Source organism: Carica papaya, chromosome 7 (assembly GCF_054855325.1).
Source record: "Carica papaya isolate Zhongbai chromosome 7, ASM5485532v1, whole genome shotgun sequence".
NCBI lineage: Eukaryota > Viridiplantae > Streptophyta > Magnoliopsida > Brassicales > Caricaceae > Carica > Carica papaya.
This window is the reverse complement of record NC_142315.1, coordinates 27,865,677-27,893,490: the sequence shown is the minus strand read 5'-3', so window position 1 is coordinate 27,893,490 and position 27,814 is coordinate 27,865,677. Positions and strand designations below refer to the sequence as shown.

The 27,814-nt window shown below is 39.2% G+C and overlaps 2 protein-coding genes across 7 annotated transcripts; one reads left to right on the top strand and one right to left on the bottom strand.

Annotated features, from left to right (window-relative positions):
- Positions 1-196: 196 nt before the first annotated feature.
- LOC110812652 (HAD-superfamily hydrolase, subfamily IG, 5'-nucleotidase) lies at positions 197-22,173 on the bottom strand. Of its 4 annotated transcripts, none has more exons than XM_088206990.1 (14): positions 21,873-22,172; positions 21,756-21,789; positions 21,311-21,520; positions 21,074-21,210; positions 20,822-20,971; positions 19,990-20,091; positions 19,431-19,595; positions 19,204-19,314; positions 17,933-18,030; positions 4,891-5,014; positions 4,627-4,716; positions 2,714-2,758; positions 1,405-1,725; positions 197-437 (listed from the first exon to the last, which is right to left on the bottom strand). In XM_088206990.1, the coding sequence occupies exons 1-14, from the start codon at positions 21,927-21,929 to the stop codon at positions 408-410; spliced, it is 1,674 nt and encodes a 557-aa protein (XP_088063116.1). In that variant the 5' UTR covers positions 21,930-22,172; the 3' UTR covers positions 197-407. The 4 variants fall into 4 exon arrangements, with proteins under 4 accessions (XP_088063116.1, XP_088063119.1, XP_088063117.1 ...); XM_088206993.1 differs by having other exon boundaries at positions 21,632-21,789; positions 21,885-22,172; XM_088206991.1 differs by lacking the exon at positions 19,204-19,314 and having other exon boundaries at positions 21,873-22,173.
- Positions 22,174-22,721: 548 nt separating this feature from the next.
- On the top strand, positions 22,722-27,558 carry LOC110812651 (Metal-dependent phosphohydrolase). 3 transcript variants are annotated; one of them, XM_088207186.1, is made up of 8 exons: positions 22,724-23,046; positions 23,658-23,782; positions 23,875-23,912; positions 24,461-24,571; positions 24,691-24,770; positions 25,626-25,662; positions 27,048-27,089; positions 27,299-27,558. In XM_088207186.1, the coding sequence occupies exons 1-8, from the start codon at positions 22,771-22,773 to the stop codon at positions 27,367-27,369; spliced, it is 780 nt and encodes a 259-aa protein (XP_088063312.1). In that variant the 5' UTR covers positions 22,724-22,770; the 3' UTR covers positions 27,370-27,558. The 3 variants fall into 3 exon arrangements, with proteins under 3 accessions (XP_088063313.1, XP_088063314.1, XP_088063312.1); XM_088207187.1 differs by lacking the exon at positions 25,626-25,662 and having other exon boundaries at positions 22,722-23,046; XM_088207188.1 differs by lacking the exons at positions 27,048-27,089; positions 27,299-27,558 and adding an exon at positions 26,205-26,758 and having other exon boundaries at positions 22,723-23,046.
- Positions 27,559-27,814: the final 256 nt, after the last annotated feature.

Below are 27,814 nucleotides of genomic sequence, written 5' to 3'. Positions count from 1 at the left end.
CATAATAAATATATATCTCTAATTCTTTAATGAAAAAAATTTATCAAAACACCTAATTTATTTTTTTAAAACAAAAAGTTGTCTGTTATGATTGGATTAGAATATCTATTTCTTCGAACAATTTCAAACACCCTTGAAAAAACATGTTGTAAAACTAGAGCAAATTAAGCAAAGGAAATCAACAAGGGGCAAAAAGTAAAGAAAAACAGGGAACGACGCTAATCTTTTATTCTATAAGCGGGAAGAATAGTAATTTTATTACATCAACTATGCGGAAAAAGTAATACAAGAAAGGGGGCATTATCATACCACATGCTGCAAAATTGGTTGATTGAGTACTCTAATCGTCATGACGACAAAAATTGGCAAAAGCTACCTGTTTGTTGAGTGCCATTAAAAAAATACGTCTATTGAGTTTTGAACAAGCTCGAGGGGACCTGAAAGAAGAAAATTGTGTTTAATGAGTCATGGCTAAAAGTTTAACTTTTTTTTTCCCTAATAGAAGGCTTAAAAATTCACTATTTAATGACAATGAAGTTTACATTGGGCACTAGCCCCACTGATACTTCCATCTCTCCCCAAAATGATTTTACATCTAAGAAAAAATAAATAAAGATGCTGTTTAGGAGAAAAAAAAAATATCTTAGCAGTTTATGAAGTTGTTCGTACAGAGAAACAAGCCAGGTGCCTGGATAAACATATTAAATTGAAATTCTTTTGATGCGAACCCAATCTATGATATTGGTTTTGTATGCATCATCTTATCATTTCAAGAGCCAAATCCTAGGTAGTTCATCACATGAAGCATGAGTCTGGTTATTTGTAGAAGCAACAAAAATACGGCAAGAAAGCAGGCATATTTGCCTTCAGTATGGTTTTCCAACAAAAGAAGTTCAATTCTTCAGTGCGAAAATTTATATGTGGTGCTATACCAGAGTGTAATCATGATTATGCTTTTCTGAAGCATGGAATTATAGCTCCAGAGGAGTTGTATCATCTCATATATGATTTTTGCAATAAAAAAGGTTTAGCTGGCAAAAATTGGATGCAAAAGTCTGGGCAGGAAGGAGAAATTGGCAAGTTGGAATAGTGGCCCAGGCTTGACTAAAAACTAGTTTCTCTTCAGAAAATGGTGTTTCTACTGAAGATGGTCCACGTGCTACCAGACAAATAACAGACTTCCAGCTTCCCAAGCCTGCTCAAAATTGGAGCAATATGGAATTTCTTCTCACCTCATTCCCCCACAGAGTCATGCATCAAAAATGATTTGTGATGACAGAACAAAACAAAGAAAAGATCCTCTAATCGTTACCATAACTAGTCAACTCATTTTGTCGAGATTATATATGACTTATGAAAGAAAAATACTCCCAAGCAGGAAAAAGACTAATGAGCTCTACATACCTTTATATGATGTGGCATGATCTTGACATCGAACGGCACATGAAGCCAAGCTTCAGGGGAGTGGAGCAAAAAGTTATCCGGCTTACTGGTGTATACATCTGCATATTGATGGATATGATAGGCAAAAGCAGATTCTTGCCCCGTGTCAGTGACAAAGGTGGCCCCAAATGATTTATTAAACATCCCCTTCATAACTTGACGGGCCTTCTGCCTCTCCTTATTTAGCTCAATCAGAAGTGTCCTGTATGCTTCATTTCTCTCACTATCGGGCACAATTGCATGCAACCTACCAAGTAATTCTTGTATGATATGAAATTTTGCCTGCATTAGTGAAGAGGATAGTCAAAGGAAATGAACCAAGCATATCATCAACCAGAAGGAACTTATAGTCTGACAATGGATGATTCATTAAACGTATCAAGAAACCTACTGATCAAATAAATGATTTGAAGTTATCATCTTTCATGGACAAGGCCACAGCAAAAACTTAGCTAAGTTCTACACCATCAAAGTATGGTCAATATTTATATTGAATAAACCTTTGCTACAAAACTAAATGGTAATACTTCTTTTTTGCAAATCAGAAAGGATACGAGGAAATTGTCAATGTAAGAGAAGACCTCAAGATAAAATGATCAAGGGAGCTCCAATTCACTAGAGAACCAATTCTAGGATGGGGTTAGATAAGTTCAATACTTAAAACTTAAGGTGCATTCTGGAAGTTCACCAAGTGCTTCGTAAATAAGGAGTACAGATTGATTCACATCATGGACATAAATAAACTTAAACCATGCAGCACAAAGCCACTGGCTTATGGTCAGTTATTATAACCATATTTATTTAGCAGAACCTATCATTTATCCAGTTAAGTTACATCAATTGGTCAATTTTTCAACAGGTTTTGATTAATCAATAAGAATTAGAATGAAATTTTCAGATATTAACCAAATAGCTGCATATAAATTTTTTAGAGGGCAAGATTATTCTTCTGATAAAGTTAGACCCATCCAAGTGAATTTATATTGCTAATCATTACAATTAATAACATGATATATACAATTCAAACTATAGCATATGGAGGTTTAAGTTTAATTCTTGAATAGGTTAGTGCAAAGATGCATTCAAAGACTAAAAAAATTATGTTAATACGTGAATATAAGGACTAAAAAAAAATATAAAAAACATATAAAACCTTATCAATTTTGCCTAGTCATAGTCCAGTCAACTAGTGATTCACAGGAGAACATATTACAACATTGCCAATAAAAAACCGAAAAAAATGAACAGATATCAGTTTAAGAGCAAATACCTGTTCAAAGCGATAACTATCCTCATTTTGTATGTGTATTTCATTCTGCATCAAGTAATAAAACAACCTGAAAAACTCAATACGAGAAGAACCTAATTTGACATTCCAGTAACAATTTAGACATATCAACTACAAAACAAATTTAAAGAAGCAGAATGATCATCTAGAAAAACTTCCACAGGCATATCCTAACCAAACACGGATTTAATCCATAGTTGCTGTAGTAAGATTTGTAAAAGAAAAATTAACTAGCAAACACCATTAATCAATCAATATTTTTATACTTTCACCTTTCTCCTCTACTGATGCAAATTCACCATAATATTAGAAATAATCTGGAATTTTCTTCTTCTTTCGTGCTTTTGTTTTCAACTACACACAGTTGCTTATAGCTTTTTGGTCTAAGCTGGGTGATGGCTAGTCAGTTGAGGATTAAACATGGACTTGGAGAAGGCAACAGAATTGATAAGCATAATGAGAAGATTTTAGCTCTTGCCCCCTCGGCTAGCTTATAGGCAATTTGGAAGGAATGAAATAGAACAACTTTTAAACGGTATCGAGAATAATTTGACAGGTTTAAGATTTCTGGTTCTGGACCCTTTCGTTCCCCAAGGGTACTAATGAACATTGATAATAAATGCACAAATGATATTTTAAAATATGCCCAATGTACCAGGCTCAAGAAATTTCAACATCAATCAATCGCACAATATCCAAGTACTTAGGCAGATACTAATACAGCTCAATCAGTGAAGTGTTATAAAGTAATTTCAAGAGAAATTCTTAGCTCGTCCATAATCTAAAACCTTAAAGCTATGCTTCCTAAATTGTCTATATTCAAATTGATCAACTACATGCAAATAAAGAATGCATAGAACAAGAGTAATGCTTCTGTATTCTAGGGTAACTCTGCCCAAGACTTGGATACAACAATTTGATCCAGGAAAATGAAAGACTTCCCAGTAATAAAGCAGTGAACAAACCACATAGCTGGGACAGATTCAGAACTAAATTTTAGAAGATAACATCACTGTGCAAAAAAGAAGAAAGCTGGAAGAAAGGGCCAGAAATTTCAGATAAATAACAGGTTGCCAAAGAATAACTGTCTAGTTTGGTTGTTTGCTTTGATGATTGGAAATACGACTGCTGGTCTTAGCAGCAAGAAGGATTTGCATGTTGCTATTTCATGGGTTTCAGGTTTCTCTAGCTACTTGGTTGTATGATCAAGTCTGCTGCAAAATTCTGAATTCGTCAAGGTTAATCAAGCAAATTAGATTTTAGAGGATTCCCAAAGAAATCAATCAAGCAGCTGTTCTGCATGTTAAGGGATGTAATTCCACATTTACCAATATGAGTCTCTATCAGTTTATATATTTGTTGGACAACTCTTCCTAACATTATATGGTTTTGGGTTAGAAATCTAACATGATATCAGAGTCACTTTTTGCTTTATGGCTTAATCATGTATAATATTCTATCAATAGTTTATACAATTATTGGACAACTCTTTTAACACCATAGGTTTTTCATTAGAATCTAACACTGTTGACAAGGCTGGGGTCAAAGAAATTCCGACATATCTTATTGGCAGTAATGTTTCATTTTGGTTGGATGAAACCAATAAAGAAAATGCAATTTTGAAATTTGTAATTTCAACTCTAGGTTCCAATATATTTAGCAATCAGAAACATCAAGATCCTCCAAAGAGGACCTAAAACAGGGAAGCTCTAGGAGTTGATGCAAATTTTTGTTGGCACTTCACATTTTTTCTTCTGCCTAAATGCCGACTTAAGATCTGTCAAATAAATAGTAATAAAATAAGAAAAATATATCCAAATAACTTAAAGAAACTCCAATCTACAAGTCAGGATATAGGTGCCAAAGGCATTTTAACTGAAAAACATGAGACATACTTCTAATTCATGGATGATGGCCGCAGTCCGCCAACCAGCCTTTGAAGGTCCTCTTAGGTCACTAAATAGGTGATCCCCAAAGTATATCACCTGAAAGGGGACAAAAATTGTAAGGGTACCATGCAACAAACAAGAAAATAACTCCTCAAGAAAATTATTAGAGAGACTGATAAAAGCTACTGGAAATTCTAATAGTTTCACAAACATGCTGATGAAATTTACCATCTGAATTAATTTTAAGTTTATGATAAAAGCAAGATATACCTCAGGGCCGTGCCACTTAGTAATCTGGAGAAATGATTTAAGACATCCTTGGTAATAGATTTTATCAGGAAGAAATGAGTCCACCTTCGTAAAAGCTAAAGTATCCTTCTCTGTGTCATAGCAACTACAAAGTATTTCCACAGCCAAAAAAAAAATCAGTAATAGTTCACTGCAAACCAAAAGCAAAAATTTCACATCAGCTGTGTGTTTGAAATTGCAATTTTTAAAAAGAATGACAACAGAAGTTGAAAGGCAGCAAACTATCACTTTATCAGAAAGAGAAGTCAAAGCTAATTACTTAAAATAAGTACTGAAATCCCTTGTGTTACTGGAAAGAATTTTTGTTTCTTGTTCTGTCTCCTACAATTTTATCTTGCAGATAAGATATCTGGGAACATAAAGATTATCATAAAAAGCAAAGATCAATTTCAGTCATTTCCAATTCTAACAGCATATGTAATCAGTTTTCAATCAATTTAATACTTCCTGTTGGAAAGTCTATTTGTTGGAAAATGTATTTTATAATATGTAGGGTAAAGGATACATTAATAATAAACCCTTCTCATGTAAGTAATAGTATTCCCTTATATTGTTCACAAAAACCTATATATATATATATGTGAGGCACTATTTTTAAATGTTTTAGAGCTAATAATGTTCAAGATTACTTCAACGAGACTTTAACCTCCTTTCAAAAGGAATGAATTATCCATGAGTCTTCTTATGTCCATACTCCACAACAAAATGGAGTTGCAAAAAGAAAAAAACAACTTTTTGACTACCGCACATGTTTTCTTGTTTCAAAACCATGTACCTAAATATTATTAAGTGGAAGCCGTTTTAAATGCCACATATCTTATCAGCCGGTTACCTTCTAAAATACTACTCTTTGAAATCTGATAGAGGTTCTAGCTATACTCTTTCCTGAAGTACAAGCCACCAATAACCTTATCCCTCATGCCCTTGGGTGCATTGCTTATGTTGACATACATAACTCTCGAGAGGAAAACTCAAGTCAAGACCATTAAGTATGTATTTATGAGATATTCATCCACTCAAAAAGGATACAAGTGCTACCACCGATCCATAAAGAAATTTTACTTACGTTGACTTTTGTTGAGATTGAGTTTTTTTTTTTTGACAAACTTTATCTTCAAAAGAAGACTATACTAGAAGATAAGAGAAACTCAAGAGACTCATTTTTTGACATTCTTCCTCTATTGTTAAACACTTTGTATATAATATTAGCCCACCATTTCACCAAAAAATTAGAACCCACAAAATTAGGTTAAGCCTCAAGCCTTACAAGATGAGTCTAAACCTCAACTCGTACAGGACCCATGTTTCACCCAAGTGTATTCAAGAAAGAAAAACTCCAACTCTAGTCCAAAGAAGGTTTAAGATTCTGAGTTGAGCACTGGAAGTGAGATGGAACCTGAGAATCACTCTTCTTTTGATACTGATAACCTATTACACTTAGAAAAATGACTATAAAATGCACTAAACATTCGATCTATCCAATTTTCAACTTTGTGTCTTTTGAAAACTATTCTCCTGCTCAATAAAAAATATCGATCCCAACGACATTATCTGAGGTTTTAACTAATGAGAAATGAGAAAATATTATGATCTACCTAATTTCAAGGTAGACACTTGAAAAAAAATTACACTTGTCAAGTAGTTGATCTACCTAAAAGGAAAAGAGTTGTGGGTCATAAACGGGTTCTCTACTATAAAATATAAAACTGATGGGACTATCAAGATACAAGGCAAGATTGGTGGCCAAAGGATATACTAAAACTTACGAGATTGATTATCAAGAGACATGCACCATTGTAAAACTGAATACCGAATTTATCCTACTAGCCTATTTGCTAATTTCAACTGACAATTGCAGCAATTTAGTGTGAAGTATGCTTTCCGCATGGGGAATCATAAGAGGAAATTTACAGGAAGATTTTCCCTGAATTTTCCAAATGAGAAGAAAATGATAAAGTATGCAAACTAAAAAAGTTATTATATGGACTTAAATAATCTCTCTGAGCATGATTTGAGGGATTTGCTAGAATAATACTATCTATGAACTATAGATAGAGTCAGAAAGATCACACATTGTTCATCAAACAATAGGAGTAAGAATTACAATGTAGCACCCGGAAAGGAGGAGGAAAAAAAAAAAAAAAAAAAAAAAAAAAAAAAAAAAAAAAAAAAAAAAAAAAAAAAAGGGGGGGGGGCCACGTCAGCAGCCGCGTCAGCAGCCACGTCAGCAGTCCCGGCCAACCAGGGCCTGCCACGTGGCAAGATCGCGTCACTCCGAAAGGAGCCACGTTGGCGATCCGCGTGGGTGCGATCCGACGGCCCAGATCAATCACGCGATCGGACGGCCCAGATTCAATCGCACGGACGGCCCAGATTCAATCAAAAACGAACGGCCCAGATTAAAACAAAATGGACGGCTGTGATCAAAAGGCAAGGGGTTATAAATAGAACCCCCACACCAGACCACAAACCCTAGCCGCCAGCCGCTCGCCGGAGAAGACGAACCAGAGGCCGACCGCCGCCACCCGCCGCCGCTCGCTGCCGCACCGGGGAAATTTCCGACCGCCGATCGAGGTAAATTTCATACCCCCGACTCGTTTTTCCCCACTGATTCCTCCTATGGCCAAATCGAAGCCGAAATCCCGGCCAAACGGCCGGAATACGCGGCCGAAGCCCAGCGGCGCCGCCGCGCCCCCTCTCGGTTTTTGCCTCCGACGAGGCCCTTCCCGGCCTCCGTTCGATGCAATTTTTATATCACCGTGATCACCATTCTTTTCTCTACAGGTTGACCGGAGCCGAATCACCAAAACACGAACCTCGCCGGAGAGCCGCTGCACCCGAGAGCGCCGCCACCGGTAAGCTCCGTTTTTCCGTGATTTTTTGGCCCCCGAGGGCCCTAGGGTTGTTTTCTGACAAGGACCAATGCGAGTGTGGCCGAATTCGGCCGGAAACGGCCGAAAACAGTCAACCCGAGGTGACTCGCCGCCGCCAGCGGCGGCGCCGTCGCCGGAGCACGGCGGAGCCGCCGTGCCGGAGTTGCGATTTGGGCCGAAAGAGGCCCTGGGCTTAATTTGGAATTTTTTTTGGAACACGTGCAGGTACTGTTAGTGTGTTTCAGTTCCCCGAGAAAAATTCAGGGAAAATTAGGGACAGCCTGCAGGCGCACTGTGAATCGTATTCGGATCTCGAAAACAAGTAAGGACCCCTCACCCTATTTCCTATCACGGTATTAAAGTTCAAAATGATAAAACGGTATTTCTTGAATTAACGAATGTGTGAAATTGCTTAAGGTGGCTAATGGAGCCCGAGTCTAGTGTGATTGGTGATTTACTGTTATTTGGCCTGTTTACAGCTTTAAATGCAAAATGAGGTTTGATGTGTTCATTTTACAGATTTGTGTGCATATACTACGTTTTTATTAATCATGGGTTGAATGACTGAAAAACTGATACTGTATGTTGTCTGTTCGGCATGAATTACTGTTTTGCTTGTTTGTATGTGAATTGATGATGCTGACTGAGGAAAAGGAAAATGAAAGATTGTGTAGACTGATAATTGTATTATGGGGGTCAGCCTAACTAGATATCCTGGGAGATGGTGGACGGACCAGGTCCGTAGGGAACCCTACCGGGATTGTGGTCTCACATGCCGGACGGGGTATGGAGATCTTATGGTTTTGGCGCCCATACCGGACGGGGTATGGGGACGGCCCGTTTCACCCTCATACCGGACGGGGTATTGAGGTTTATGGTTTTGGCGCCCATACCGGACGGGGTATGGGGACGGCCCGTTTCACCCTCATACCGGACGGGGTATTGAGGTTCATGGTTTTGGCGCCCATACCGGACGGGGTATGGGGACGGCCCTGGAAACTGATTATGAATGTTAAAGGTTAACGGGTAGCGGAACCCCTATGGACCCCCACGGATACTAGTAGGCTGGTAAATGAGAAAAAGATATGTTGTACAATGATTGAAATTTCAAGGGGCGTGATAAGTGTTATGTTTTACAGTTTATATTATTCAATGATTATGATAATGTTATTGTTTTTCTTATATTGTTTTCATAAATTCCACCGAGGTAAGTGGAGGGTAAAGGTTTTCATGTTAATAAACGAGTTTATTGTAAATTATGCTCCATTGGTCTTTTGTGTTTTTCTACCCACCTTTACCTCCGTGACGGTGAGATATCGTGATGTTCTTACTGGGCTAGTGTAGCTCACTCCTTATTTAACCATTTCAGATCAGGAAGACATGGTTCCCGAGCCCGTTCCGCAGGAGGACGACGAAGGGGATGCCTAGAGACTCTGTAGTCATACTCATAGTTTTATTTTCGAGTTTCTCTCTTAGTTAGTTTAATCTTTTGTATTTTAAGTACGTTTTTGGTTTTTTCGTGTAAGGGATGTTAACTGAAATTTTGATCTCGCTTCCGCATTTGATATATTTAAATACTCATTTCATTTTAATATTTCCGGGGCCGTTACAGTTGGTATCAGAGCCGCGTTTCCTCGGACCCATCCCTTACACTATAGTCCTTCAAAAAAAAAAAAAAAATACTCACCGATGGGTCGTTACTCAACCATTCCTTGTAAATGCAGGTACACAGAAATGAGGAGAGGAAGGCCCCCACTAAACCGAGCGGCACAAGATAATTCACTTCGGGAGGATTTGGACAGATTATATGAGATGGTGGAAGCTCTCGTAGCTGCCCAGCGAAGACAATAGGAGAGAAGGGAGTTACCCGGACCTCCTCCGCTAGCGCAGGTTGAGCCCCCGTTACAGCAGGCTGATCCCGAGCCACCCCGGCAGGAGCCTGTTCCTCCACAGTACCACCCGGCACCACAGCCGCGGTACGACCCGGTACCACAGCCACAGTACCAACAGGTACCGCCACAGCATATTCCAGTGCCCCCACCCCATCAGCAGGCGCCACCACAGGGTCCCCCAGTTCACCCTCAGCCGGCCCCAGTTCCTTTACCTCGGGACCCCGCTCCCTCCTTGATCGACCCCGGCTTCATAGAGAGGTACAGGAGACTGAACCCTTCTACTTTTTCAGGGGGATCCTCTTTCGAAGAGGCCCAATACTGGCTGGCGGAGACTGAGAGAGCCTTTGAGACCTTGGGAGTAATTCCTGAGCAGAGGGCTGCCATTGCCTCCTACATGCTGGTAGGGGAAGCAGTACGCTGGTGGGAGCTCAAGCGGGCCACCCTGCCTGTACCAGTTACTTGGGAGCAGTTCCTAGCGGCTTTCCATGCGGAGTATCTCCCTAAACACATCCAACATTTAAAGGAAATGGAATTTGCTCAGTTGGTCCAGGGTAATATGACAGTGTCGGAATATGCCCGCAAGTTCCTGGAGCTGGGCCGACATGCCCCGGAGACATTGTTGGATGAGGGCCGAAAGGCCAGGAAATTCCAGTGGGGTCTCCGCCCGGCGATCAGACAGCACTTGTTGGTGATGGAGCTCGAGACATATTCGGCAGTCCTAGCAAAGGCGCAGATCATAGAAAGGAGCTTCGACACCCGCCCTCAGCTAGCGGGAAGTTCCCGACCTTCAGCCCCGCTCCGCAGGCCAGCGCCTACCATGCCTGTCCAACCCAGCAAGAGACCCAGGCCTGCCGCTCAGGGCCCTCCTCAGGCTATGGGGGCAGCTCGTGGGAAGATCTGCCAGTACTGCGGCAGGGATCATGGGGACCGACCCTGCTACCGCCTCAACAACACCTGTCGCATATGCGGCAGTGCCCAGCACTATGCGAGGGAGTGTCCTAGGAACTAGAATCAAGGGAGGCCTCCAATCCAGGGCAGAGTTTACAACCTTACCCAGAAGGATGCCGATGCAGACCCGGACGTGGTACATGGTATGTATACTATCTCTGGCCACATTGCTCATATTTTGTTTGATACTGGTGCATCACATTCTTTTATTTCACATGTTCTTGCTTCCAAAATTTGTGTATCACCTGATAGACTTGATTCATTATTGTTTGTATCTACCGCTGGGGGGGAGACATTACTAGGAGAGGTTGTCTACAGGGCATGTGCCGTGGAGATAGCAGATAGGAAATTGAGGGTAGACCTGATAGGGTTAGACACAGGAGATTTTGATGTAATCCTAGGAATGGATTGGCTGGCGGCGTATCACGCCACCATAGACTGCTTTAATAAAAAGATTGTATTTAATCCTCCCAACGAGGAGCCATTTACAAGTTAATAAAATTATTCGGTACTGATTCTCCCTAATGACAAATTCTTTTCTTCTTAATTCCCAGTGCGTTGATATTGTATTTTCCCTAACTAGGTAAACCCAAGAAGGAAGTTTGTATCCAAGAGATTCCAGTAGTCCGAGACTTTCCAGACGTATTTCCGGATGAACTGCCCGGTCTACCAGGGGACAGAGAGGTCGAGTTCACCATAGACTTACAGCCAGGAACCCAACCCATCTCGGTAGCTCCTTACCGAATGAGCCGCATCGAGATGGAAGAGCTAAGGAAACAAATCACTGAGCTACAAAACAGTGGCTTCATTAGACACAGCATTTCCCCATGGGGTGCCGGGGTTACTTTTGCAAGGAAAGGAGATGGGACGTTGAGGCTGTGTATTGATTATAGAAGGATTAACAAGGTAACAATTAAAAACAAGTATCCTCTCCCCCGGATTGATGACCTTTTCGATCAGTTGCAGGGTGCACAGGTCTTTTCTAAAATAGATCTACGGTCAGGTTACCATCAGGTAAAAGTGAGAGCAGAAGACATCCCCAAGACGGCATTCCGAACCAGGTACGGACACTATGAGTTCCTAGTTATGCCGTTTGGGCTAACCAACGCCCCGGCCATCTTTATGGATCTAATGAACAGAATCTTCAGAGAGTTTCTGGATAAATTTGTCATCGTGTTCATCGATGATATCTTAGTCTACTCAAAAAGTAGAGAAGAACATGCTCATCATCTTGCCCAAGTCCTCCAGGTACTCAGGGAAAAGAAGTTGTATGCAAAGTTGAGCAAATGTGGATTTTGGCTCGAGCAAACCGCCTTCCTAGGACATGTTATATCGAAGGAAGGGGTGTCGGTGAACCCCGAAAAGGTTGAAGCGGTACTTGGTTGGAAAAGGCTGACAACAGTTAAGGAAATTCGCAGTTTCCTAGGGATGGCGGGTTATTACCGCCGGTTTGTCGAAGGGTTCTCCAGTCTAGCGGCCCCTCTAACCCGACTCACAAAGAAGAATGCAAAGTTTGATTGGAATGAGAACTGCGAAAGGAGTTTTTCAGAATTGAAGAAGCGACTGACTACTGCACCCGTGCTGGCTCTACCGAGTGGATCAGGAGGGTATACAGTCTATAGTGATGCCTCCTATCTGGGCCTGGGTTGTGTCCTGATGCAGCATGGAAAGGTTATAGCATATGGGTCTAGACAGCTAAAGAATCATGAGAAGAACTATCCTACCCATGACTTGGAGCTTGCCGCAATCATACACGCCTTGAAAATCTGGCGCCATTATTTGTATGGAGAGACCTTTCAGATCTACACCGATCATAAGAGCTTGAAGCACATCTTCACTCAGAAGGATCTCAACATGCGTCAGAGAAGGTGGATGGAACTCCTCAAGGACTATGATTGTGACATCCTATACCATCCAGGTAAGGGCAACGTAGTAGCCGATGCCCTCAGTAGGAAGAGTGCAGGCACCCTAGCCCATCTGATGGTTTCGGAATGCAGGTCCATTGGGGCTACGCAGCAGGTTCGACTGCAAGATCTGAAGAGGGCCACATGTTTGAGCCACCTAGCAGTCCAACCCGAGTTAATCCAAAGAATAAAGGAAGCCCAGTCAGTCGACCCCGCCCTAGTAAACCGCAAGAAGGATGCAGAACAAGGAGTGAACTCAGACTTTCAGATCTCCGCCGACGGATTGATTCGTTTCAAGGACAGAATGTGTGTCCCAGACGACAATGAATTAAAAAGAGACATCATGACAGAGTCCCATAGTTCAAGGTTCGCCATGCATCCAGGAAGTACAAAAATGTACCAAACTATGCGACCCCGATTCTGGTGGAATGGGATGAAGAGAGATATAGCCGACTTTGTATCTAAGTGCTTGGTATGTCAGCAGGTCAAAGCAGAACATCAACGCCCAGGGGGGTTGCTTCAGCCTTTACCGATTCCAGAATGGAAGTGGGAACACATCACCATGGACTTCGTATCGGGACTACCCAAGGCACGATCGGGACACGATGCCATATGGGTAATTGTTGATCGACTCACTAAGTCTTCCCACTTCCTGGCCATCAGAATGACTGATTCGTTGGACAAGTTGGCAAGAATGTATGTCCGGGAAATAGTCAGACTGCATGGGGTCCCGGTAACAGTGGTGTCCGACAGGGATCCCAGATTCACTTCTCGGTTCTGGAATAGTTTCCAGCAAGCTATGGGAACAAAGCTGTCCCTTAGTACTGCCTTCCACCCCCAAACCGATGGACAATCAGAGAGGACAATCCGTACGCTGGAGGATATGCTCCGAGCTTGTGTCCTTGACTCCGGAGGCCATTGGGACGACCACCTACCCCTGATAGAGTTTGCCTACAACAACAGTTACCAAGCAAGCATCGGCATGGCCCCATACGAGGCGCTATACGGGCGTCCGTGCAGGTCACCGATTTGTTGGGAGGAAGTGGGTGATAGAAGATTGTTTGGCCCGGATTTGGTAGAAGAAACCACGTCCAAGATAGTTAAGATCAAGAAGAACATCCAGACAGCTCAGAGTAGGCAAAAGAGCTATGCTGATACCCGGAGGAGAGACCTGGCCTTTGAGAAAGGTGACCGTGTGTTTCTTAAAGTCACCCCCTTCAAGGGAATTAGTAGGTTCGGCAGAAGGGGAAAATTAAACCCCAGATACATTGGACCCTTTGAAATCTTAGATAAGATTGGTACCACTGCCTACAGACTTGCACTGCCCCCTGAGCTCTCCCGGGTCCACAATGTGTTTCATGTATCCATGCTGCGCAAGTACAATCCGGACCCTTCTCATGTCGTGGCTCATGAACCACTTTCACTCCGAGAGGACTTGTCTTATGAAGAAGTACCGGTCAGTATCACAGACCGAGAAAGCAGAATACTCCGTAACCGGGAAATATCATTTGTAAAAGTCTTGTGGCAGAACCACACACCTAGGGAGGCGACTTGGGAGCTGGAATCAGAATTTAGGGCCCAATATCCTCATCTGTTTGATCAAGAGTAATGAGGCAAATTTGGGGACCAAATTTCTTTATGGGGGGGAGAGTTGTAGCACCCGGAAAGGAGGAGGAAAAAAAAAAAAAAAAAAAAAAAAAAAAAAAAAAAAAAAAAAAGGGGGGGGCCACGTCAGCAGCCGCGTCAGCAGCCACGTCAGCAGTCCCGGCCAACCAGGGCCTGCCACGTGGCAAGATCGCGTCACTCCGAAAGGAGCCACGTTGGCGATCCGCGTGGGTGCGATCCGACGGCCCAGATCAATCACGCGATCGGACGGCCCAGATTCAATCGCACGGACGGCCCAGATTCAATCAAAAACGAACGGCCCAGATTAAAACAAAATGAACGGCTGTGATCAAAAGGCAAGGGGTTATAAATAGAACCCCCACACCAGACCACAAACCCTAGCCGCCAGCCGCTCGCCGGAGAAGACGAACCAGAGGCCGACCGCCGCCACCCGCCGCCGCTCGCTGCCGCACCGGGGAAATTTCCGACCGCCGATCGAGGTAAATTTCATACCCCCGACTCGTTTTTCCCCACTGATTCCTCCTATGGCCAAATCGAAGCCGAAATCCCGGCCAAACGGCCGGAATACGCGGCCGAAGCCCAGCGGCGCCGCCGCGCCCCCTCTCGGTTTTTGCCTCCGACGAGGCCCTTCCCGGCCTCCGTTCGATGCAATTTTTATATCACCGTGATCACCATTCTTTTCTCTACAGGTTGACCGGAGCCGAATCACCAAAACACGAACCTCGCCGGAGAGCCGCTGCACCCGAGAGCGCCGCCACCGGTAAGCTCCGTTTTTCCGTGATTTTTTGGCCCCCGAGGGCCCTAGGGTTGTTTTCTGACAAGGACCAATGCGAGTGTGGCCGAATTCGGCCGGAAACGGCCGAAAACAGTCAACCCGAGGTGACTCGCCGCCGCCAGCGGCGGCGCCGTCGCCGGAGCACGGCGGAGCCGCCGTGCCGGAGTTGCGATTTGGGCCGAAAGAGGCCCTGGGCTTAATTTGGAATTTTTTTTGGAACACGTGCAGGTACTGTTAGTGTGTTTCAGTTCCCCGAGAAAAATTCAGGGAAAATTAGGGACAGCCTGCAGGCGCACTGTGAATCGTATTCGGATCTCGAAAACAAGTAAGGACCCCTCACCCTATTTCCTATCACGGTATTAAAGTTCAAAATGATAAAACGGTATTTCTTGAATTAACGAATGTGTGAAATTGCTTAAGGTGGCTAATGGAGCCCGAGTCTAGTGTGATTGGTGATTTACTGTTATTTGGCCTGTTTACAGCTTTAAATGCAAAATGAGGTTTGATGTGTTCATTTTACAGATTTGTGTGCATATACTACGTTTTTATTAATCATGGGTTGAATGACTGAAAAACTGATACTGTATGTTGTCTGTTCGGCATGAATTACTGTTTTGCTTGTTTGTATGTGAATTGATGATGCTGACTGAGGAAAAGGAAAATGAAAGATTGTGTAGACTGATAATTGTATTATGGGGGTCAGCCTAACTAGATATCCTGGGAGATGGTGGACGGACCAGGTCCGTAGGGAACCCTACCGGGATTGTGGTCTCACATGCCGGACGGGGTATGGAGATCTTATGGTTTTGGCGCCCATACCGGACGGGGTATGGGGACGGCCCGTTTCACCCTCATACCGGACGGGGTATTGAGGTTTATGGTTTTGGCGCCCATACCGGACGGGGTATGGGGACGGCCCGTTTCACCCTCATACCGGACGGGGTATTGAGGTTCATGGTTTTGGCGCCCATACCGGACGGGGTATGGGGACGGCCCTGGAAACTGATTATGAATGTTAAAGGTTAACGGGTAGCGGAACCCCTATGGACCCCCACGGATACTAGTAGGCTGGTAAATGAGAAAAAGATATGTTGTACAATGATTGAAATTTCAAGGGGCGTGATAAGTGTTATGTTTTACAGTTTATATTATTCAATGATTATGATAATGTTATTGTTTTTCTTATATTGTTTTCATAAATTCCACCGAGGTAAGTGGAGGGTAAAGGTTTTCATGTTAATAAACGAGTTTATTGTAAATTATGCTCCATTGGTCTTTTGTGTTTTTCTACCCACCTTTACCTCCGTGACGGTGAGATATCGTGATGTTCTTACTGGGCTAGTGTAGCTCACTCCTTATTTAACCATTTCAGATCAGGAAGACATGGTTCCCGAGCCCGTTCCGCAGGAGGACGACGAAGGGGATGCCTAGAGACTCTGTAGTCATACTCATAGTTTTATTTTCGAGTTTCTCTCTTAGTTAGTTTAATCTTTTGTATTTTAAGTACGTTTTTGGTTTTTTCGTGTAAGGGATGTTAACTGAAATTTTGATCTCGCTTCCGCATTTGATATATTTAAATACTCATTTCATTTTAATATTTCCGGGGCCGTTACATACAATCCTACTGATATATGTAGATGATGTAATTGTCACAGGTAATGATGAAGGAGAGAAGATGGTCCTCAAACAATGCCTAGCTAAGGAATTTGAAATTAAAGAGTTTGAAAGATTAAAATACTTTCTCGGAATAGAGGTGGCCTATTTTTAAGTCCAGTATATTTATATCTCAACAAAAATACATTCTACATCTTTTGAACAAAAATAGCAAGCTAGCATGCAAATCTGCCAATACACTAATTAATCTCAATCACATATTGGGACTTGTAGAGGAAGAATCCGAGGTGAAGAAGGAAATGTATCAAAAGCTACTGGAAAAGTTAATATACTTATCACATACAAAGCCAGACATTGCATTTGCAATAAGTGTAGTGAATCAATTCATACACAGACCCAAGAAAGTATATTTGCAAGTCGCTTATAAGATACTTCACTAAAAGGTACTTGAGAAAAAGGAATTATGTTCAAGAAAAACAATAGACTGCTCCTAGAAACATAGATTCATATTGAATAAACAAGTTCATTAATTGATAGGAGGTTTGCATCTCAATTTGTTTTTTTTTTTTTAAATAAGGTCTACATCTTGAACTGCACATTTTTCAAAGGAAACCTAGTTACTTCAAAGAAATAAAAAGCAAAATGTCGTATCCCAATCTAGTACCGAGTCAAAGTTTTAGGTTATGACCAAAATGATGTGTGAACTACTATGGTAAAAGATGATTTTGGAAGACTTGAAAATTCAGAAAATAGACCTATGAGACTCTATTGTGATATAAGTCAACAATTAATATTACTTACAATCTTATATAACATGATAGGACAAAATATATTGAAGTTGATCAACATTATTAGGAAAAATCTGAACAGCGTATTGATATACACATCATACATGTCCACTAAACTACAACTTGCGAATGTATTGACCAAGTAATTAAGTAATTCTGGGTTTCAAACTATTATTGAAAAGCTATGAATGGATAATATTTATTCATTAGTTTGAATGGAAGTGTTAGAAAGTGTACTGGTTGGAAAATGTAATTGTATGTTAAGTAGGGTAAAGGATATATTAGTAATACACTCCTCCTCTCATAAAATTAATAATGTTTCCTTTTATTGTCCATAGAAACCTATATCTATAGAATTCTATTATTCAACAAAATTCATACTTCATTCTCCACACTTCAATAGTCCTTTATAATACCGTCTTGAGAGAAAATCCTTTAGAATATAAAATTTTAGAAAGAACAATGCAATTAAGAATCATCATGATTCGTGAAGGTAGCAAATGCTATTTTTAAAACATTAAAAAGTTTATCTTAAAACATATCAAGAAAATAAATAAAGAACTTAACAAGTTTACAGACAAACCGGAATGGATGCTCAGACGTGTAAAACTCTGGCTTATTTGCTTTAGCAATCACAACATCAAAAAGGTCCCTCCACGAGTCCCTGTCACCCATGGACTCCTAATGAACAAGTACAAACTATCTTAGAAACATGACCATCATTAACACAATACTTGATATTTTTTTTAAGATTAAAATTTAATGACAATAACCCAAAAGAAAAATCACAAATGCTATTCAAACTGATGATAAAATAACTAAGAGGAAGTAAAGCCACAATCTGGAAGCATGAAATTAGCACTTCATAGAAGGATGTTCAGATCTGAAGTTGAGGATGAAGCGATGACCATTTAACTCTCCAGCAACCGATCTCCAAAACAATTTAAATGTACATTTGTGCAATTGTGTTTTTCCTACCAACCCTCAGACCTCTGATCTTAAATGAGAATTGCTTCCCAAAATAATTTCCATTGGACTTGCAATAAATTTCCAGCATCATTTCCAAGAAATTTGTAATTCATAATATAGAAGGCCCTAGGAAGCATAAGCCTTCAAAGAATTCAGGGACTTCAATCGCATTATGTAACCATATTTTCATTGTTGCTGCCTTTAGATCACTGTCATTTCACATTGAAGATCAAAGATATTGAGGTACTAGAAATGACAGCATACCGTATAATTCCAAGAACAAACATGCAGGCAGACAAACAAAGAGTGGAACACTTATTGTCTTTTCTTCCTGTCTCAACACAGTTACGTATTCTAACTGATGAGAAAGACAATAGACTTATCATTCCAGCAGATACGATTCAAGCCTTGGTAGCAGCTAATTCATGCAAGAGAACTAACTGGAAGAAATATATGTGCAACCACCTCTCCCAAAACCTGATTTAGCAGAACACTGAGGATGCACAATAACCATCAGACAAACACACACAATGAGACACACATATATATGAATTAGAAGAGCCTCCAATGCATTATGAAAAATAACAGTTCACATATGATATAATCTAGGAAACCACGTACAAATATAAAATTCTTTTTACAAAGAAAAGGAGGTGCCAACTAAACACATAATAACAATGGAAGAACACTGATAATCTATACTTTCAAGGTTAGAAAAAAATATTCCTGTCTTATACAAGGTTCTAAAAGGAGAAAATAGACCAAACTGGCACGTATAAGCAAATAGGAACAAGATATCAACTAGAATAGTCTAGAAATTTCCAAATTCAACAGAAGATATCAATAGAGAAGGGTTATGATGGCATTCCCAGGCAATTTAATTACCTCCATTATAAAGCGCATTCCTCCATCCACAAAATTATGTGGGGAGTTAGTCAGTAAGAAAAGTTTCTTCCCTTTCTCCCTTAACATTCTGAGAAATCGTAAAAGCTGACCCTGGCAAATAAATATACCTAAGGTCAAGCCAAAATTTTTCATTTGGTGAAGGAGATTGATGCTGAACAGAATTTAAAGCCACTCATAGAACAAATTTGCAAAAAGTTAAGACTCACATTTTTAACTAGGTACCTATGAGGGTCAGAAAGAATTCCCCTGTGAACCAAGCCACTGCGATGAACATGCTGAATTGCATGATTGACATCTTGGTAAATGTAGCAGGAATCAAACTCCAGCTTAGCATCAACAAAATATTGCACCATGTCCGCAATTAGACATGACTGCAAAGCAAAAATGAATACATGCCATCATGACATTGAAGCAAATAAGGAATATAGCCATGCAATATGGAAACCTAAAATAACTCAAGGAAGAAAGAAGGAGAGGCATACTGGCCCATCGAGAAGATCATGAACTCAAATCTCAAGAGGTAGGACATCAGTTTAGTGGCATTTTGTTCTCATCCTTAACAATGAGCAAGTATGTTTTTCACTTAAACTCTTTTCTTTGTATCCATCTTACATTCCTAAAATTTTATTAACGGTTCATGTGGTCTGTAAACTGATTTATTCCTTTCTATAAGCCACATTAAGAAAATTGATATATTGAAAATTTTAGCCATCAAATTGCAACAGGTAGTACAAATAAAAAAAAAGTAATGGTAATGAAACGAACCTCACTAAAGCAAAAGAAATCCATCAAGCCCACAAGGCCACGTGCTTGATCACGACCAATGTGTCGTGTACCATATATCTCTTCTATCTCATTTCGACTAAGCTGTAACATAAAATATATGATGACCAAATAATCCATTTAGATATAAATCACAGAGCAATCAAATTTTTTTTTTTTTTAAAAAAGGCCAGATCATAGTTGTGAACTTATTATTGATTGTTAAATAGATGACTATAGTCTATTATGTTTGTGGTTTGCTTTCAGTGCTTGAGTTATTTGGATTAACTTCTTATGGACAAACACTGACAGAAAGAGGGAAATAGTGAGATAAAGCTTGCTATAATAGAAATAGGCGTACTTTCTAAAATACAGCACCTTTTATGAGAAGAGAAACATCTCTAACATTGCCTCACGGTCATACCACTGCCAACCATGTTCCAACAGAAATTTATTTTTATTACATTTATCTATTCATTTTTAGTGGTAGATCCATTATGGAGCTTAAAACCAACATTAGGAAGAATCTTCCAACATCCTTAAATAAAAATGTTCATGACTTCATGCCATGTATCTCCAGATGTTGTCTTAACTATGTTCCTCAAATAAACCTACTGATAGCAGTATCTATTATGTCAGAGTATCCACACTTAAAAAGGAAAAAAAAAAACTGAACTCATCCACTGAAGCACTATTAAATTTTCTGCTTTCCCAAGCATAAACTTATGGCTTATCAATAAAAAAATCTTGAGAACCATTGTAATAGACTAAAGAAAATGTCTTAAGGATCAGAAACTTAGCAGGAAATGTACATCATAAAAAATGTAAAGAATACCTTCCTACGACCAAAATAGCATCCATCTGGCTCAATTGAACCAAAGAAATCCAACTTCAACAAACAGCCTCTTTGCTTATCATAGTATAGTCCTCTGATAGGGAAAGTTGGATCATACTTAAATTGCATGCAAACTTCTGGATACTTAAACTGCAATTCCAACATAAATCAAGTACGTAACAGCAATTAGAAAACAGTACCACATAATGGATCAGTAATGTAAAAACATGACCACAAGCAGCCTAAACTAACCTCATTAACCATGTACTCCTTTGCAAGATCATATATCAAACTCTGCAAATCAGAAGAGTAGTGTGCCAAGGTGTAGTCATAGTCAAATCCATAAACTTGAATATTATCCAACCTCAGATTCTTAATGACATATATTCCTGTCAATAACAACCAATCAAGAGTTTTAGCAACGACGAAACTGCATTCAGCAAACACGTACACGCACAAATTAAAGACCAAGGACGAAAGGAGGCAAACCTTGAGGATTCATCTTAGGCCTTCCCTGGAGAGTCTCGGGAATCCTTAGAAAACTCCGTTTTGCATCATCAAACTCGCGCTGAATTTTTGCAATATCATCGTCAACAGCCAAATTTATTCCCTCAGCTCCCTTGCATTCCTCTTCCAACCTGGAAACTGTTTGCGCAGCCGGTGCGATTGCATGGTAGTCTCGAGAGCCTCTTCCGTAACCTGAATTCGAACAAATTATCAGCTTATTAGCAATTTAACGGAAGTTTTTGAGACACTTACACATAACCAGGTACACATGTATCATAGTTGATAATTAGCTCCATGAATTACCAGTAATGAACTATAATTATTTAACCAAATAGATTATTAATTATTCATTTCAGCGACAACTTCTTGCACATAGTGCACCAAAATCCGTGAGTTCATGTCTATGTAGCGTGGAGACGAAACGAACCTTCTTCAACTCCTCTAGGAGAGAAATGCGTCTTCTGAAATGAAGAAACATGTAACTGTAAGATCGTTGATGAACAAGATGAGCGACAACAGTACAAATTCACTAACACATATATACAGAGAAAGATACGTTGAGGTGAAAGCGGAGAAAAAGCAGCCTGCGAATGGAAGCCATGGCTACAGGAGTTTAGCTCTGCATACGATTCGATGTCTATACATTTGTTTCCTCGTTGGCTTTCGCGGGAGAAACGGAAAGGAAGCGTGACTAGCTAGGGTTTCCTGACAGCTGAGAAATCAGAGAAATGTGAAGTCTGGAAATATGAATTTTACTATTGCAGCCGCTGAGCCGCCAACGCTGGTTTTCACATTTGATTTTAATGCTTCCAGTTCAAATTTATAAATTCCACTACTACAACGAACGTCGCCGAAAAAAATATATATATATATATTATTATTATTTATTTACCAACGCAGACTTGGAGCTTCTGAGTTCTTACATCTTACATTGACTATTCTAAATTGTAATAATTTACCTTGTTATTTTATTTAATTTTTACATTATTTATTTTAACAATAAAAATTTCATTAGTTATGTATAATATTTTACAAATTTTAAAATTATTTTGTTTTTAAATTATAGATAAATAACAGTAATTATACGCGTGTGTGTGTATAGATAATATTTAAAATTAGTTAAAGAATAATTAAATTATGATATTTTGTGAATAAGCTGTTATTGGTTTAAATCATATATTGATTGTAAAATAAGTGTTTTTTTTTCTAAAAAGTATAAAAAATAATTTATTTATACAAATATTTTATGGTACATTATTATAAATATTTTTTTATTTTAATTTAGTAATTTAGATATTAGAAAAAATAATTTTTTAAATATTATAAGAAAATATTTGACGTGGACGAATCTCTTATAGTATATACTGTATAGGATATACGGAAATTGCTTTCACTGAAATAGAAAAATCGGTTAACAAAACAAATTAAAAATTGTCAAGGGAATGGGAAAAGTGTTGTTCTGTAAGGCGGCCTCCTCCCTCGTCTTCCTGGTTCCCTCTCTTTCTTCGGCTCAACTCAGATTTAACTCGGTCACTACCTGCTCAACCACACCGTCAAATCCTAGAGTTCATCGTATGGCCACCGAAGCTTCGTCATCATCTTCGCCTGCCACCAACGGTAACGCTATCAATCATCCTTCATCATCTGCAAATGACCGCGCGGCCCCTTCTTCTGCTTCCTCTGCTATTGATTTTCTCTCTCTCTGTCAGCGCCTAAAGGTATCGTAATGCTTTATATATATGCGTATACTGATCAAGTCGGAGTCCGTGTTTGTTGTTTATTATTTTAGAGCCTACCTGTTGGCTGCTGAGAAAATGTGAGAAAAGGAGGGTATGCAGTAACCAGATTAACCATTTTTTTTAGTAAATTTATTCTGCTTTTTTATGAATGTTAGTTGGCGGGTTGGCTTCCTCAATTGTTCGGAGCTTATTATCGTTGTCATCTGATAAATTTCGAACATTCACTTGCAATTTCTGATATTGTTCATTTGACGACGATATAAAATGGAAAATATAAACGATTTAATGGTTTTAATAATTATTAGATGCTAGAAATGAACTAATTTGAGTTAAATTTAATTGTCTTTGTAATTGATTCCTTCCAACTCTACTGTGGTTTGGCTCTAAACGAGTGCAGAATTTTCGTACCTTCTATTAGCAGCCAAACGGAGCAGAAGGCTCCTCCACCATTGTGCAGTACTTTTCGGTTTATCATTTGCAAAATTTCTTTTACTCTCTTTAATTTGTTTAGGTTGCACCGAAGTGGCAGAGTAGTTGATTTCATTTTGTTACCATTGTTTGGTATTTACGTGCTGACTCTAACTAGTTAGACCACAAAAAGAGCTGGATGGGTAAAGAGAGATGTCAAGGATCCAGAGTCCATTGCTGATCATATGTATCGAATGGGAATGATGGCTCTTATCGCTTCCGATATCCCTGGTCTTGATCGTGATAAGTGAGGGTTTCTCTCATCCTTAATGTGATCTCCCTTTGTAATAATTGTACACTATGTTTTGAACTAATATGAGATTTCTCCAAATTTTTCAGATGCATAAAAATGGCAATAGTCCATGACATTGCAGAAGGTTAGGAAGTTTTTCTTTTTCTCATTCTTTTCTTCAGGTTTGGGTTCCTTATTTTGAGGAAGTGTTCTGTTCAGGACTCTTTTTCCCAATCCACAAATTTGCAGTTAATCTTGAATTTGCAATAATCTGGATTTAGAATAACTGAAGGGGTTTATGAGTTCCAGTTCCACTTAAGTTCTTTTGTACGAAGGGCTTTCATGAAAATAGTGATATTATTATTTTGTCTGTATTCTCTGACTACAACATTGTTAATTACGTGGCAATAGTTGGGTCTGGGGGTTGTGCAGTACTCTGTTCTTATAACCAGAAACTAAGTTTTCTTTTCTTCTTTTGCCATGCGCCACAAGTTGGATTCAACAGATCCACATTTGCTCAATTACTTGTCTGTAATTTTCCAATTTTGGTGCTTTGAAGTTTAGTTTTGTCAAGAAAACTCTTATCTGAGGGGATGATGGTCATGTGCTATTTTTGTTCATGTTGTTATTTTGCAATTTCTTGGAAATTAAGAGTTTTGAATTGCTTTCTTATTTTTCTAAATGCTTGACCAGCCATTGTTGGAGATATAACACCATCAGATGGTGTCTCAAAGGAGGAAAAGAGTCGCAGAGAGCAGGAAGCATTAAATTACATGTGCAATATACTAGGTGGAGGACCAAGAGGTATGATACATTTGCCCCCACTCTCCATTTTAACACTAGCAAACTGAATTTATGTTGTTTTTCCTGAATTGAACCATAAATTGATAGCATTGCTGATCATCCGTATTTATAAATTGCAGCAAAGGAGATTGCTGAATTATGGACAGAATATGAAAACAATTCCTCCCCAGAAGCTAAAATTGTCAAGGACTTTGATAAGGTATCATAGTCTTCTTGTTTGATCGTTTATCTCTCTGTCAAAGGCTTTGTTATGCATAACACTTTCGATCGGTCACTTGATGATTGACGGAGAAGTATTCAAGCAAACATGAAATTTTCTTAGTAGAGTTGCGGTCGTAATGGCCTATGACTGGGCTTGCTAGAGAGAACACATAATTACTTAGTGAACTCTCTAATTTTAGAATAATTGTTGGAGGAAGAATAATTGCAAGATACTTCAATTATTAAGATAGATGCTTATAAGGAATATTGCTCCTAAAACATAGGAAGAAAACTAGCTATCTCCTAATACAGGAGTAACTAAAATACTACGATTAGGAATTCTAACTCCTCCCCGGAAGCTACATTTGTCAAGGACTTTAACAAGGTATCATATTTTGCTTGTTTGATAATTTCTCTCTCTTTGTTGATGATTTAAAGCTTATTCAATGGAAGATGTTATGTAATCCTCTTCCTGGTATTGTCTGTCGGAATTCTTTGATGAGGAATGCATTTCTTGTGATACCCCTTACCCACAAAAATGACCTAGAATATTTTACTTATCTGTGTAATACAATGGGCATTTTCGGTAGTTTCTACTCCATATTGTGGTTGAGTTGTATTTCCCTTACTATTTTCCCCGTTTCTTTGGATGTGGGGTGGGTATTTTGGGGTTTTCCATGCAAAGAAATTGCCATCTCACTTGATATGCAGAAGACAGCACATGTAGCAACTGGCAGGATGCCTTTTGTTTTAAAGACCACTTAGCAATAATTTTATATATCAAAATCCAAGACCATACATTTGAAAGGTTTTACACAGCTATGTGATTGATGTATAAACTTGTTCCATCCAGGTAGAGATGATACTGCAGGCCATGGAATATGAAAATGGTAAGGCTTCTAGTTAGATCATTTTTTAATTATCCCAGTATGATTTTTATTGTGGTCCCATTCTCTTAAAGTATTATACTAGCATAATTATGATATCAGGATACCTGAATTCCATGCCATATGCCTGTGTATATACTAAGTTTTGCCTTGAGCAGCTGGGCTGATTTGAGTTGCTTTGCAATCAATTTTTCTGTGAATTATGTCTAGAACGAATTGTTTAGTGGCTAATGGATCAAAGTTGATTAGAGAAAGTTGTAATTGTTTAGGAGGTACAGAGTGATGCTGAAAAAAAGATGAAAAGGAGTATTTGAAGGGATAAAATTTAATCTATATTTAATTTGAATATATCACTAATATTGTAAACTTTGTACCATTAGACTATACAACTTTAGTCTTATGAAACTAGAAATCTATATACTCATTAGAGTAGAATGCTATTTTATAATATTAAAAATAACATATATGTTTGATGAATAGAATCGTCTTAGATATTTTTTTATACTTGTTCTAATAACCTATTAGTATATCTTTTCTCCCGACAGAGTGACAGACTATCCTAGAGTGGACCAACATTGAAGAAACTAGGGAGCTGAAGAAACACAAAATAATGATGAGCAAATTTTTTCAGGAAAGGAAGAGAATCAATTGCCTAGGACAATATAAAGGAACCAAATGTAAATCGCCTATCAATCATGAACAGGAAGGGTTCTGGAAGCAAAAGTTGATAGTGAAATCTTTTCTTCTTTTAAATTATAGATTTCGACAAAGGTTGGTGCGAAACAAGGAGTGGAAAATTACTAAGAACTAAAAAGAAGGTGCTGCTCTGATATAATATAGAAGAATAGATTGAAATTGCAATATGGTATTGTTCGTCATTATACAGAAGAGATGGTTCATAGTATCTACAGAGGTGCATATGACAAACAAACTAACCATATTGGAAACAGACTATAGAAGAAAATCCATGAGAAATACTCTCTTATAAAATTTCATGCTTGTAAGGTGCTCTTCCAGTTTTATAAATACTCTCTTTTTTAGCTTCGGGTTCTTGGAAGAGATGATGGTGCTTAAATTTCACAGAGGACAATTATGATGATCTTTCTAGTCCTTTTAAATGTGAAAATCCAATCCACCCATGACATCTGTCTTGCCATTTTAATTTATTACCTAAACTGAAATGAAAGATGAGGCTATGAAATCGTATAACGTCTTGCTGACTTATTTGGTAATTTCATAGCCTATAGAATATTGTGAAGAGTTCTGGTAATTTGAATGATGTAGTTTCACTGACTGCTATATCCAGTTTCCTACTAGTCTAGCCCTTCGATATTCATGAAAGTTTTTCACAATTCGTGGAGAATGAAAAAATGGTTGTCTTTATGCAGAGCAAGGGAAAGACTTGGATGAGTTTTTCCAGTCAACTGCTGGTATGAAGTTCTATCTTTCTTGTGACTTTTTTTTGGTTTCCATTTCATATTTTGCCTCATGTTATGTTGGTAGTTTTAGTACTTCAAGACCTGAAAAGCAATACATGGAACTGGATCTTGCATACGAACCAGATAAAGTAGTGGTGTCCTTGAAGTATAAATCCAGTATGTATGCAATTGACGGACGTGCTTGTCTTTCCTTGCTACAGGGAAGTTCCAAACTGAACTGGGCAAATCCTGGGCTTTGGAAATAGCATCAAGGAGAAAGCAAGGACAATAGTTTTACAGTTTTTACCTGAAAAATCTTTATCACGGCCTGCCATATCCACCTTGAGCTGATCTTTTAGGGCACAGTTAGTATTCAATTATCAAGTTGTTCGAACTAATTTTGACGTAAGAGAACACCAGATGAATTGCTTAGTTGGAATTGCAGGATACTGCTATGCTGGCTTATTTATGAGCCTCTAAATCCCCCTTCGATTTCATATCCCTCGAAAAAAAAGTTCGTAGAGGCTATCTTTTTGCATAATTTTCAGAAAGTTGTCTGGTATAAGATAAGGCAACAATAGTATTCCATTCCCGTATGCTTGGAACAAATCTAAATTTTTTGTGATATTCACCCGCAAAGCTGAAGTTGGAGAATTTTGCAAGTTCGTATGAATTATGATAAAATTAATCTAATAAGGAAGTTTATGTGAAATTTAAATAACCACTGCAAGTTTCAT

What these genes read in the sequence shown, in the direction of transcription:
- LOC110812652 (XM_088206990.1), bottom strand. Translation starts at nt 21,929, where the DNA reads ATGGCTTCCATTCGCAGGCTGCTTTTTCTCCGCTTTCACCTCAACGTA. An exon ending in GCTATTTTGGTCGTAGGAAG is followed by an intron (nt 20,092 to 20,821) that starts GTATTCTTTACA and finishes TTTATGTTACAG; the next exon opens with CTTAGTCGAAATGAGATAGA. An exon ending in TCATGCCACATCATATAAAG is followed by an intron (nt 438 to 1,404) that starts GTATGTAGAGCT and finishes TTCTTCTTTCAG; the next exon opens with GTCCCCTCGAGCTTGTTCAA.
- LOC110812651 (XM_088207186.1), top strand. Translation starts at nt 22,771, where the DNA reads ATGGGAAAAGTGTTGTTCTGTAAGGCGGCCTCCTCCCTCGTCTTCCTG. An exon ending in CCTGGTCTTGATCGTGATAA is followed by an intron (nt 23,783 to 23,874) that starts GTGAGGGTTTCT and finishes CAAATTTTTCAG; the next exon opens with ATGCATAAAAATGGCAATAG. An exon ending in GGCCATGGAATATGAAAATG is followed by an intron (nt 25,663 to 27,047) that starts GTAAGGCTTCTA and finishes GTCTTTATGCAG; the next exon opens with AGCAAGGGAAAGACTTGGAT.